The following is a 13,486-nucleotide window of genomic DNA, read 5'->3' as shown; positions in this document are numbered from 1 at the left end:
CCAATGAATTTATAAGACTGTAATTCTATTATGATAAGTGACAATGACACAAGAGAATATAGTGCTTGAAAGCACACGTAATGATTTTTAAATCATAATGACGATTATGACTTCTACCAATGACAATGATATTAGTGACAATGCAAAGAAAAGTAATATTACTCCTCATACCAACATTTCAGCCAATGTTACCGGTTAGTTTGGTAATACTCTTCTAATGATTGATTAATTTATCCACGTCACTTGTTTGTTTGTGTCATTTAATATGAGAGATTGCCAAGGAATTGGGAATTGAATGTATTTTGTACTTAAAAAAAATAAATAGGTTAGATGATCTCACTAATGATGCTACTAATATTGGTTACTAAAAAATTACCTTCACTAATGCTACTCCTTTAACGCAGTCTAAGCATGAACAATTCCCACAAATCGTAAATAGACAGGAATCGCCAAAATGAGTAGAGGCAGTAGAACTTGAGTAATTTACATAATCTTGCATATTTGAATGAGATTCTAAGTCATCAGTTTGCTTGTAACTATGACAGTGGATATACTCAATGAGGAAATACCTGTAAGGCGCGAATATATCATTACATAGTCGGGACGGAACTTCCTTGGTAATGGGTAAATGAAAGATAGCTTTATTCTCTCCAGTTCTTTCAAAACATGTTTTAAACAGTGCAAGAACACTTGAATTGAGCGCTTATTCCTAGATGTTAGTTAATATCGAAACCGTAACAAACATTGTGGAGCAAGTCGAGAGCTATGTGAGCCGAACTTGATGTCTTGAGCTGGTATCATGGCTTTGTCTGGCACGATGAAGCGGTTATTTACCGCGTCCAACGATGACATGTGATCCTTCCTTGGCGCCGCTATGCAAGCTATTTAGACGCGATTCATCCGCCAAATCGAAATGGGGAGAAATCAAGCTCTGACGTTGCAAAGGTACTGACGTTAAACAGGACTATCGCTTGCACCGATGGCATGCGATGATAAACGATCCGATCGGCCTCATGTCAGAAGTTGTTTGCTCGACCTGTCGTCTGACGCGATTCAAGGTGAGCGACGAAAAGCGCGCCAAGTCGAGGCCAGCTTGCTTCTCTCCCAGGTACCCTCAAACACGACAACTAAGCAGGAGCAGGTTTTAATGTCCTTGAAATTTTTGAACTGTGGAGACGCAGTTTTACATCAATAAAATACAATGAAAACAAGACTTACCTCTCGCTCTCTCGATTGTTCCACCGTGATCGTCTGCAGAAAACGTCGACTGGAGTGTGGGCACCGAACAAGATGGCGTGGCTTTGGCGGATGACGTAGAGGATGACGTCAGAGATGTGGTAACCATGGATGACGAGGTCTGTGTCCTTGGAGGTTGGGAGCTAAAGGTTGCAGAGGGTAAGGAAGAAGGGAACGATGACCTTCGGTCCAGGTTAGGCTTTGAAGGCGTCTCCCCTCCTCTCTCACTCGCCTCGTGGTTATCATCATCGCGTTTTTTATCCGTGTCCCTCGCAAACTCGCTGGCGCGATGCTGATGGTGACCATTGTTGTCCGCACTTGCACGTCTTAACAAGGACGGCTTGAAAATGAGCGGGTTGTTTCTCGGCTGTGCTGGCTTGGCGACCCAGTGCGAACGGTGCATATACGCTGGTTGCCTGGTTAACCAACTTTGCTCAGGTTGGCCTTCTTTGCTCCCCGAACTTGACTTTCTTCTTCGATGTTCGCTATCTTCCCCGTTGGTACTGCCCTCCGTACTGCCTTCCGAATCGTCACTCAATTTATGCCGCGTGGCGGCTGCCGTGGTCGTAGTTTTAGCCGATGTCGGTGTTACTGCCTTCTCTTGAATTGTCGTTTTCTCTTCGGTGCCAGATTCCGAGTTTTCTGCTGTTTCACCCCCTCCCCGATCTCGCGGTCTGTCTGAAGTTTGCTCATGTCGTACTTCCGTTACTTCCACCACAGCGTGAGGTCGGATGAACCTAGTTCTCGTCTGCGTGGTCGTCGACCTCAGCGACCACCACAAGGCAACGGTCCGCTGGCAATAGATTACTGCAGCCGTGGACACCAGCACGGCGGCCAGCGAGACGGCGATCTGCGTGCTCAGCGCCGATGCCAGGAACACCTCTAGTCCGTACACGATCGGATAAAGCAGTACGGAGGCCATGCTGGACGAGTTACGTTCTTCACGGGTTACTGACGGTTCGGGAGCAAGCCCGTCTTGCTACGGCAGAGAAAGGAGATGGTTTTGAAGAAGATGCGATGGATGCTGCGCCGAGTGTCCACTGCGGGTCTCCTCCTCCCCAGCCTCTTGCTGAGAGATCGCGCTCATCCAATCCCCGCTCTGCGATGGCAGTCTGCGGGGGGCCCCGGCGCAAGCGCAGCAATGCTAAGAATGGCAGCTTGCCATGTCCTCCTCCCGTCGAACAGGGTCTATTTATAGCCGCTTTAGGATTAACAGTTCAGACAGTAATGCAATACTGTTGACACAAATGACCGCTTCGTTCACAATCGGAGTTTCACTTTCGAAATACCTCTTCTCTTTTAAAACCACGATGTTTATCCTCACTCAAAAATTGACTAGACATGCCTTTTCCAAAAGCGGAATGAGGAACGTTTTAATCACCTGCAGAACGATAACATGAATGGACGTTTAGATTGATTCAGGAGAGTATTCTCTAGCATGCAATCTCCATAATCAATACGTGCTAACGCTGTCGCCTTGTGCAGATTTGAGAATCACATCGACGTCAAATTCGACATGCCTTTTTTTTTGACGCACTCGAGATTCAAAATCTATACCTATAGTTCCATTTCTCCATTATTGATGCCTTTAACGCAATAATTGGCACAATGACAGCTTGAGTAGATTGAAGTAATGTACTGGAAAAAATGAAGAAAAGTTCACTCCTCTCAACCACAGGTCTCCCGTATACAGCCACACGACATGACATGAACCCCCAAAATGTGACGCGTGATTATCACGTTATCATTTGCCCTGGGATTTTGGGTGGTGTGTAAAAAAACAAACATCTATAACAAATTTCATATTTCCATATGTGTTGCGCTAAAAGCAATTCCTAAAAGCGATTAACAATTAAAGTGAAGTATGATTAACCAAAAACTATTATTGGTGCATCGATAACTATAAGCTTAACTCAAAACAGTCAAAAGATTTTTAGAGCAAATCACTTCAATAATAAAAAAAAAGAAAGTAAACACTTTTTCCAGCACATATTTTTAATAGAAGATTTTGATCAAAATCATTGAGTCATATACCATAGTAAAGATTATTTAATTGGCTATCAACCTGATAGGTTAATACAAAGGAAAATGTCATGCATGAGTGAACACAGTGACTTTTGTCATTCAAGACACAAAAGTAAAAATTGCAAAAATTGAAATTTTTGTCGTTCATTTGCAAACGCCCTTCTAGATAGCAATGATTATACCAATTTAACACAATCAGAGACATGAATGTAATAGCAAAAACAAGTTTCCGTCCCATTGTATCTCTTTATATCCTTAAACACAAACAAAATGGGGAAACTAAAGGGGGAAATAAGAGTTTGATGTCGAATCTAACTTCGAAATGAAACAGGGAGTAAAGGTGATAAAGGTGATAAAACGGTCAGACTTTCTTTATTTCATTCTTTTGATCTAGGAATTTAAGAATTCATGAGACAAATTCAAGACCCAAACATCATTTTCAAAGTTCTTAATTTGAAATAACATTTGAAATTTCTGCCATTTTTGTTAAATTGCCTCTTTCATGCCATTTGAATTTGGATTTGACAGAAGATTCTTATTTTATCTCTACTATTTTTTCGCCTTTCTTTATCTTTGCGGACTACGAAGTCATTATAGAGATCATAAGATGATTTTTGAAACTTGATTTGTATTTTTCATTGTTTTGAATTGTCTTTTGTTGTCATTGTCACATGGAAGAGCACATACGCATGAATGACAACTTGTCCATTTTTACAATTTTTACATTTGTGCTTTGGAAAGAGAAAAACGAATGTGTTCACTCATGCGTAAAGTTTGTCTTTTCATTGACCTACCAGGTTGATAGCCAATCAAACTACCTTTGACATGGTATATAAAGCATTAATATTCAGCTTAATTTTCTATGAGAAATATGAACTTGAAGAAGTGTTTACTTTCTTTTTTTGCTGAGTGTATATATACATCATATGAAAATAACGTTCACCGAAGCACGTTTTGACTGCATGTCACAATACCAAAGAATTATGAGGGCATCGCGTTAACCAGCATCTTGCGTTATGGATTGATAAAGTGGATTACTAAAGCGAGCTGTTCCAAGGTTGTTTAGATGTCCATATATCTATCCATCAGATTATATCACCTGAATTAAAGCTAATTCGAGACATCGCTTAACTTTGGATCTGCCTATGATTATCTTTGGATGAATGTGTATGAAATATTATGTCTATGATACGGCTCTAAATTCTTATGATGACATTTTTGTTTGTGCCCCCCCCCCCCCCCTCCGGCGTTTATAGGGTAGCCTGGTTTATACGCCTCTCAATTTGCTGAAGAGATTAATGGAGTCCCGATGAAGAGATTACTACGACCATCACAGCAGGAATGTCTAATTCAAAGGGGTGATTGAGATGAAGCACCCAACTTCAAATTGACACAAACTTGCACAAAAACAAGAATATAGTTATTCATTTTATGCAATTTTTTTAATTATGAAGTGTTTTCATATGAAACTGGTATATCAGTCACGTACATTGTGAAGTGATAACGTCATCGCTTCAAAACCGTACAATAAGATTCCATAAAATCATGCGTTGGTTGATGATTAGCATACACATTCCGCATCCCTTTCGGAGACATTGGTGATGAAATCCACTGGTTACGATTTCATCACCTCTATTCAATTTACTTCCGAATCGATGTCTGTTTCAGTTTCAGTTTGTTAAATTTGTCCACTTGTACAAAAAAAGTAATGGATCAACGGCAATACACATCACAAAATCAATGAATTAAACTTACTCACAACATTATGTATGCTGGACATACAGGTATATGACAGAAATAACAAACATTAAGTGTAAACATTATACATATAATACGATGTGACGTAAAGATCATTGTACACGTCTGCAGCGATTTCATTTTTATGCATGTATGAATGTCAATGTCACCTCACTTATGCGGTCGCAGGCAACATCATTGTCTCGATGAAAACGTGCATGTGAAGCCTTAAAATTCCACAACTTTTCATTCGTATATGTCTGACTATTTTTAAATCCGATTTGATGAGTTTCTGACATGCTACATTCATTTGATTTCCATGTCGTGTCTTCAGTACAGTCAAGTTGGACATACTATGGACTGGATTTTTTTTTTTTACATTTAAAAGAGTGAATGTTGTGTATGTATGTATATGTATGTATGTATGTATGTATGTGAGTGTGTGAGTGTGTGTGTGTGTGTATGTGAGTGTGTGTGTCCATGAGAGAGAGAGAGAGAGAGAGAGAGAGAGAGAGAGAGAGAGAGATTGATTGAGAAGGAAGGTAAAAAGAAAAAAATTTACAGTTGTTGATAAGCTTCAATAGTTATCATAAACCGATAATCGATAACATAAAGAAATACATCAAATCAATCAGTTTCAACAAGTCTACTAAAGAGAAAAAAAATAAGAAAAAGGGTTTCGGATCCTCTTGGATGTCGAAGCTGGTCACATATTGTGGGAGCTGAGCGCCTGTAAATGTTTCGGCGAGTAAATGGCACTATATAAATGCTGTTCGTCATTATCATCGTCATCATCATTGTACATTTCATCAAAACGCCTTCAGTCAGAAACTTGACCTATGCTACTCGAGAGAGGGCTCTTGTTATACTGAAGCTCCTTGGCACTAACATACAAGTCATGTACTGGAAACGTCCGCAGGACATTTTGTTGTTAATGTTGGAATCGTCACTGTTCCACCATTTTCATTGCTGACCCCATTCTGTGTTTACACGGTCTAAATGCCAATAGATTCCATATTGGTAAATCTAAAACACTCACATGAAATACGCACAAATACATGTACATCGTATCACATACGTTAGACACGGCATTATTACACTTTAAAAAAATCGCAACACATTTCATACACACACATTATACTCACGCACTTTTTGCCAAGCATTTTTTTAAATCAAGTTTGTTTGTTTGTTCTATCTTATTTCATCACGGGATAAAATGCCCTCGATCAGCCAGGTAAGGCTGTTTATCAGAGAGTTCTATTCAACTAATACATAAAACAATAGCAAAATACGATACACTGTCTATATTACATTCACAGTAATAAAATAACAAAATGTGATCATTAACGTAAGGTAGCAATAAGCAAATATGAAAAAAAAACCACACTCTTTGATTATTCATACTGTTGCCACAAGAAAGAGAGTAAAAATACATCAAAACGATATTCAAAAGAATAAATATAATTACAATGGGAATCTATGTTTATCAAAAGCAAAGCTAGCAAGTCCATATCCCTCCCCATGCAATCTTTTGAACCTTCTAAATACACATACGCATTTGCGGGCGCACTCACACACGCACATGCACACAAACACACACAGTGATGTGCTCCCTTCACGTTGAACACATACACATGAAGTGACAATAAAAACATCTTGCGTATCGTGTACATAAACTTTCTCACTTGCACGAGTTTATTGATATCTCTGCCTCAATTAGCCTCATTACAGCGACACGTAACAAAGTCATAACATTTTGGACAATTCCTCATTTCCATATTCATCAACAATCATTTGAAGAAGGCCTAATGCTGACAAAATACGTAACGCAAGTTGACCAATTATTGCAAAGTTCTTATGAAAAACGGTGACATCAGCTCCATAAATCTTCCCTGTGGGATACACCAATGCGGTTACAAAGAAAATGAGAGGGCGTCATTCATGAATTATTATTATCATTATCCCCATAATCCTCCTCCTCATCATCAATAATATCATTATCATCGTTAGTAGCAGTAATAGTAGCAGTAGTAGTGGTAGGAGTAAAAATATTATTATTAAAATTGTTAATATGATTATTATCATTGTTATCATACACATATCACTACTGTGTAATCATGATTACGATTACAGCGCTTTGAATGCCTCGCGAAAGCATCATACAATGATGCCTACTAAAACTCTATAAAATGCAAAACACCTGGTACAGGATATCGATAATGACGTCAGTATTGATAACGAAGGCTGCCGGTATTTCTTTGCCAGGCAATGCCAGGCCATTCTCTTCTGTAAAATTATTGGCGCTGTTTTCAGCCAGCGGCGAGACATTACGTTCGGCGCCCACGTGGTGTCACTTTACAATTCCAACAATCTTGGCCTATGAGAACTTTGTGGCAAATACCATGACTCTACTACTGTCATGGTCAGTGCAGTGGAATATAATACGAGAGATCAAAGTAGGCTGCCCGCTAGCGCTGCATCCTTCGTTAGAGAGTTGACGCAGTAACAGTAAAGGTATTTCAGGGAGTTTGGAAATATATTACCATTATCTGGTACACTCTGGGAAAGAGGAAGCCTGCACCCCTCATAAAATCATTAGGGACGATGAAAACAAAAGGTAAACGTGCATCTTCAAATAATATCTAGAATTTACCACATCAAACTCTCTCCATATTCACCTGTTTACCATGTGTATTTTTGTGCGTTGTATGTTAAAAGGTAGGCCTATGGCTATACATCAACATCTCGGTAACGAAATACAAGTACATGAAGAAGCATTAGCAAAAGCATGATCAACAATATGCAATAATAATGATAATGAAAAAAAAAAGATAGTAGGTGTGTAGTGTCAATATATTAAGTGTTCCGCATTCTACAACATGCTATAAAAAAAGGTTCATAAGTCACCCTGCAAGGAAGACAGAATACATGTACTTTGACACACATCTAATAAATACGTGTACTTTAATTACAGGAAATAAAATGGTGATGAATACTCTCAAACAAAGCTGCTCATATGATCGGGATGATAATTACATGGTTAATTGATGCCACTGACTTTATATTCAGCACGGACCACAGCCTTCACAGATTTCAGTTACAATCTTCAGAACAGCCCATTATGTGATAAAAAGAAAAGCAAGTGCTCCATGGATAAATGTTGAACAGAAATTTCTGGAATTCACAGAACATATTTCCACAAGGCAGCCCCAAACTCCACAAATAAGAACAAGAAAGTAATATATTACTGTATAACATTCAGTCTTGAAATCGAGAAATCGCAAAAATATCAAACTCAGTGATCATATATTTTGTAACAGGAGATATCATTGAACGTCAGTTGTATACATTTTTTTTTTTTAAAGCATAATTTCAGGAAGCACAAAGAAGCTGTGAGACACCACATTTAAGCCCTCGACTGGCAAGTTACATGAATGAATTCTGGCTACATGACTTACAGTACTTGCACAAATCACCGCAAGCATATTTGACAGCCCATTTCTGTAAATTTGCGTAAAATTTGCACTTACACATGATCTTTGAATACATAAACATATGAATAAAAATTTCAAATCAAAATAGGGATGTAGATTTTGATTCATCCACACAGTGTGATAACAACACGTAATTACGTCTGTTCAACTGTTCTCTGTGAATTTCACAAGAAAGTTCAGCTGAACAAATTTAATTGTGTGTTGTTGATTTAAATCAAACTGTATACAATGTAGTTACTTTACAATTTCATGGCCAAATCTGTACAGGAGTATTGTTAACTCAGCATCAATCATTATTTTCCACAAACTTCAACAAGCAGTACAAATGTACATGGCCACATTCTCAATCCCAATGGATGGCCACATTCTCAACATCAAAGGTTGACCACATTCTCAACATCGAGGGATGATCACATTCTCAACATCAAAGGTTCACCACATTCTCAAAATCGAGGGATGATCACATTCTCAACACCGAGGGATGATTACATTCTCAACACCAAGGGATGGCCACATTCTCAACATCGAGGGATGATCACATTCTCAACATCGAGGGATGATCACATTCTCAACATCGAGGGATGATCACATTCTCAACATCGAGGGATGATTACATTCTCAACATTGAGGGATGATCACATTCTCAACATCGAGGGATGATCACATTCTCAACATTGAGGGATGATCACATTCTCAACATTGAGGGATGAATCACATTCTCAACATTGAGGGATGATCACATTCTCAACATTGAGGGATGATCACATTCTCAACATTGAGGGATGATCACATTCTCAACATTGAGGGATGATTACATTCTCAACATTGAGGGATGATCACATTCTCAACATTGAAGGATGATCACATTCTCAACATTGAGGGTCACATTCTCAACATTGAGGGATGAATCACATTCTCAACATTGAGGAATGATTACATTCTCAACATTGAGGGATGATCACATTCTCAACATTGAGGGATGATCACATTCTCAACATTGAGGGATGATCACATTCTCAACATTGAGGGATGAATCACATTCTCAACATTGAGGAATGATTACATTCTTGTCACTGTGGGATGACTGCAAAATCAGAGCAAACCTCGCGTGGAGAGTGACCGTCAAAAAAGGCATTTTCTCACAGGGACGTGACCTCTTCATTAAGGCTACTTGCAAGGGTCAACTGCTACAAGTTTGAGAGCTTACATGTCTTTGTATTGTTGTATGTACCTGGACATAACAAACACTTAATATGAATCTTGGCCACTTCAATACTGATTCTGAAATGGCTATCAATGTACGAGCAATTCATGCATTGCATGTACTGTAAGAAAAAAAAATACATGTATATGTTCTATATCTATATACACATCATGTTGTATATCACAGTTAAACTGCACGAAAGCTGCACCATAATTAGTTTTCATGAAGTCCAAACAATTCTTTTCCCCAGAATCAACTAGGCAACACACCTGTAAGATATATATACAAGTATATATATATATATATATTGTCTTTATCTCTTGAACACATACTAATCCAATTGGTACTGCAATAAGAAGGGGGAACTGAATCATTTGATCTTATTTGAAATTTCAGAGCAAACATGACTCCACAGAATATGTGTATTGTTCATAACACCAATTCTCACATCCTTCACACAGATGGACAGACATACAGACACACACAAACACACAGACACATACACACACACACACACACACACACACAAATTTCCAGTGTGTGTGAATGCACACAGTGCATATATAGACAAAAAGTCATAAGAAAAACACCACCCAAAACACCCAAATATATTCAATTAAAGTGCACAGGTGTTGATACATCAACCTGTTGTGACATTAAGTGAGTGAAATCAAGGTTCTACATCTGTCAGCCATGAAAAAAAACAAAAAAACAAAAACAATCTAAATAGAGGCTACTACTGTCAATTTCCCCTCTCATCACACCCGTTCAGGGTATGATTGATGGCATTAACAATAGCAAAAGAAAACAATAAAAAAGGGGAAAAAAAAGGAGGGAAGGAATAGAACGGGAATTATTAGATATGAACAATTCATCTATTTCCACAGTGGTTATTCATTGTTGAGTTTGACACTTTACTTTGTTTTCTTTTTTTTTTAAGAAATGAAAAATGACACGGAGGAACAGATTTCACCTTGATGATGATCCCTTCGATTCTGTGCAGAGAAATTATGTTCAACCTAGAAAGTGATACAGGTACAAAATATTGCTGACCACACCCTCCCAAAAGGCTTCCATCTACAATGCAGAGATGGCATTTCTGATTTTGGTGTTGAAATATCCAGGCAGGTACAAATATATCAAGGGATGCCTTTTCACACACACTTCCCCTTTGACAAATTTGTGTCAACTTTTCTATCCCTTGAAAGACAGCTCCTGGTGAGTAATTGGGCCTGGAGTGTTTAAGAAAGCTGATAAAGCTAAACAGCCCAAAATACCATCTCCCTTAAAACATTTGTAAAACCATATATATATATCTTGGAGTCGACTTTGGTCGTTTTGATATCCCTATATTGTGTAAAGGGTGTCCTCTTATTTCAAATAATTTTGTGTATTTTCATCAAAGACTTATTCTACACTTTACACACAGCAATGCCATGGTTTTGTTACTGTTACGTACAACAGGATGTTCTTGATTTGTTATTTTGTGTATTTTGAATTAATTGTTGTACTTTGTTTTTCTGTTGCAGGGCTCCAAAGAATAACAGTGCATAAACAACTGATGGGGCTACCCTGGGTAAAGATTATTGAAACAGGTGATCACAGAACTATCTTATATTATGAAGTCGGGGGGGGGGGGGGGGCGGGTGGGAGGGTAGGGGAAGGGGAGGGGAGTCACAAACAGCAATAAACATTTTCTCTACAAACTATGAAACTGCCTTCAATTACTGTACACAGAATATGAAATGCATTGGAACAATTAGCAGGCACATTTCTCATGACAGACCTACAAAATTGTACTCCTGTGCAGCAGTGAGGTCAAAATAATTACACAAATGCCGCAAGATGATGAGTAGATAGGGCAAAACCAATAAAACTGTCAATATGATGATGAGGGGGAAAAAATGTGCGAGGAAATGCTTGCAGTATAACACAGCATTGTATGCAATCTAGATGTGATAGCAAACTTATTTTCAGTGAGGTCACGGATATGTATATATGTACCAATATTCCATCTTTCACAGACTGATCAAAGCAATCTTTGATGATGTACACCATTTTGGTTTCTAATCCCAGCTGCAGATTCTAGTCATTTTCCAATTCTCTCTCTCTCTCTCTCACTCTCTCTGCCTCTCTCCATCTCTCTATCAATCTATCTCTATCTACTTTCACTGCTCTACATAATCTACAAAACTTGTGCACAGGACAGACGAAGTAATGGACATATCACTACGAAAACTTTCGTGTATCTTGCAAATCCTAGTTTAGAAAGTGAGCAAGAGAGAAGTGAATACCGGCAAGAATTGCTATACCCTCAAGAAGTGTACGCCAGTGATGAAAAGCTTTCTAAATTGAAACCACTGGGTAAAATTTCCCAATGTAGTAAGTGCTGATGGCATTACAACATGTTGCTCAACTGTATACTAAATTAAACGAACACGCCAAGACTATAAGAAATTCTTTCTGACACTCCTTTCAATAAAGAGATATGATTGGGTCAATCCTGCATGCTACAGTGGCCACCACTATACAGCAGTCATCTTTTCTAAACAGCCCCTCCCCATCTCCCTCCCCTACCCCCTCCGCAAACAAACAAACACACAAACAAAATGAAAAAAAAATCTAAATTTAAAACACAAAACAAAACCAAAAAAGAGTGGGGAAGAAGACATCATCCAGAAACAAACTGCACTATAAATCCAACAAGACTTTGAATACAAACAAGAGGTAAACTGTCAGCTATGTCAGTACATATCAAATTCATTATTAACCTAATTAAACTTATTTGGCACTTTTCCCGTCCTCAACATATTGACAAGTTAGAAGTCATGTGAGAACCAAGTTGTATGTCTCTCCATTTGTGACCATCTGATTAAATTTCAGTCACTCTTGCTGTTAACTTGAAGTGACAGTTACATAGGTCAACAATGAACACAGCATACAATGTAAAGTGTCTAGCTCTAAATATAATTGTCAAAAAAAAAGAGAAAAAAGCTGAAGCAATGAATACTATAACAGGTTTAGAAATAACATTTATGACGGAAAATAAATCATATGGTTTCATTGGTATCAGCAAAATAAATAATTTTGGTTTCATTGGTATCAGCAATATTCGGCATCTAATTGTGTTAATAGGCTTATAAGAAAGTCAATCAAGGGCTTTAAAACACAAAGAGTAATACCTCCTTGTAATTTAAGTACAGATAGCATTAGGGAATAATCATTATAACAATGAAAAATCTATTGCTAGAAATAATCATAAGCTGCACATGTTTCAGACAAAATGGTGTTTATTTAGACACCTGTTTTCTTGATACGTATGTAATGATCTTCTGAGTCGCAACAGTTCATTGCCCGTCTCTTCAAAGTGCTTTGTTTGAAATATCACAATATATTACCTGTTCCAATGAATGTATGTTTGATATTGAAAAGTAAATATCCCAGTGGGGGAAAAAATTGTCACCCCAACCCCCCCCCCCCCCCCAAAAAAAATACAAATGATAACAAGACTTTCAACTTCTCTCTCTGTCTCACAAAGCCTTATACTAGTAATGCCATTCACACTCATACACATACACTTTGCTGTCTATAAAAAGCATATCAAGCATGTACAGTTTTTGGAACATAAATCAAAACAGACTGAATTCTTTTTCTTTTCCAATTTCACCCGAGTTCTTTCTCTCTCTCCTCTTCTCTCTCTCTCTCTCCTTCACTTTCTATCTCGAACTAATGAAAATCACACTCATACTCTGAAAATGCCAATTCCCCACCTCCCGAAAAACCCCTCCAG

General features: G+C 38.2%; 1 protein-coding gene across 1 annotated transcript in view; it reads right to left on the bottom strand.

Moving 5' to 3' along the window:
• The window catches only part of LOC139717308 (uncharacterized), a 59,477-nt gene extending 57,219 nt beyond the window's left edge, over positions 1-2,258 (bottom strand). The window contains exon 1 of the mRNA XM_071628799.1: positions 1,219-2,258. Within this exon, the coding sequence (XP_071484900.1) occupies positions 1,219-2,158 (940 nt within the window). The 5' untranslated portion in view covers positions 2,159-2,258. The remainder of the gene's footprint in view (positions 1-1,218) is intronic.
• Positions 2,259-13,486: the final 11,228 nt, after the last annotated feature.

Source organism: Diadema antillarum, unplaced genomic scaffold, assembly GCF_040938485.1.
Source record: "Diadema antillarum isolate AM-2024a unplaced genomic scaffold, OU_Dant_1.0 scf00000074, whole genome shotgun sequence".
Lineage (NCBI taxonomy): Eukaryota > Metazoa > Echinodermata > Echinoidea > Diadematoida > Diadematidae > Diadema > Diadema antillarum.
The sequence above is the reverse complement of the archived record's forward strand: the minus strand, read 5'-3'. Positions and strand labels throughout refer to the sequence as shown.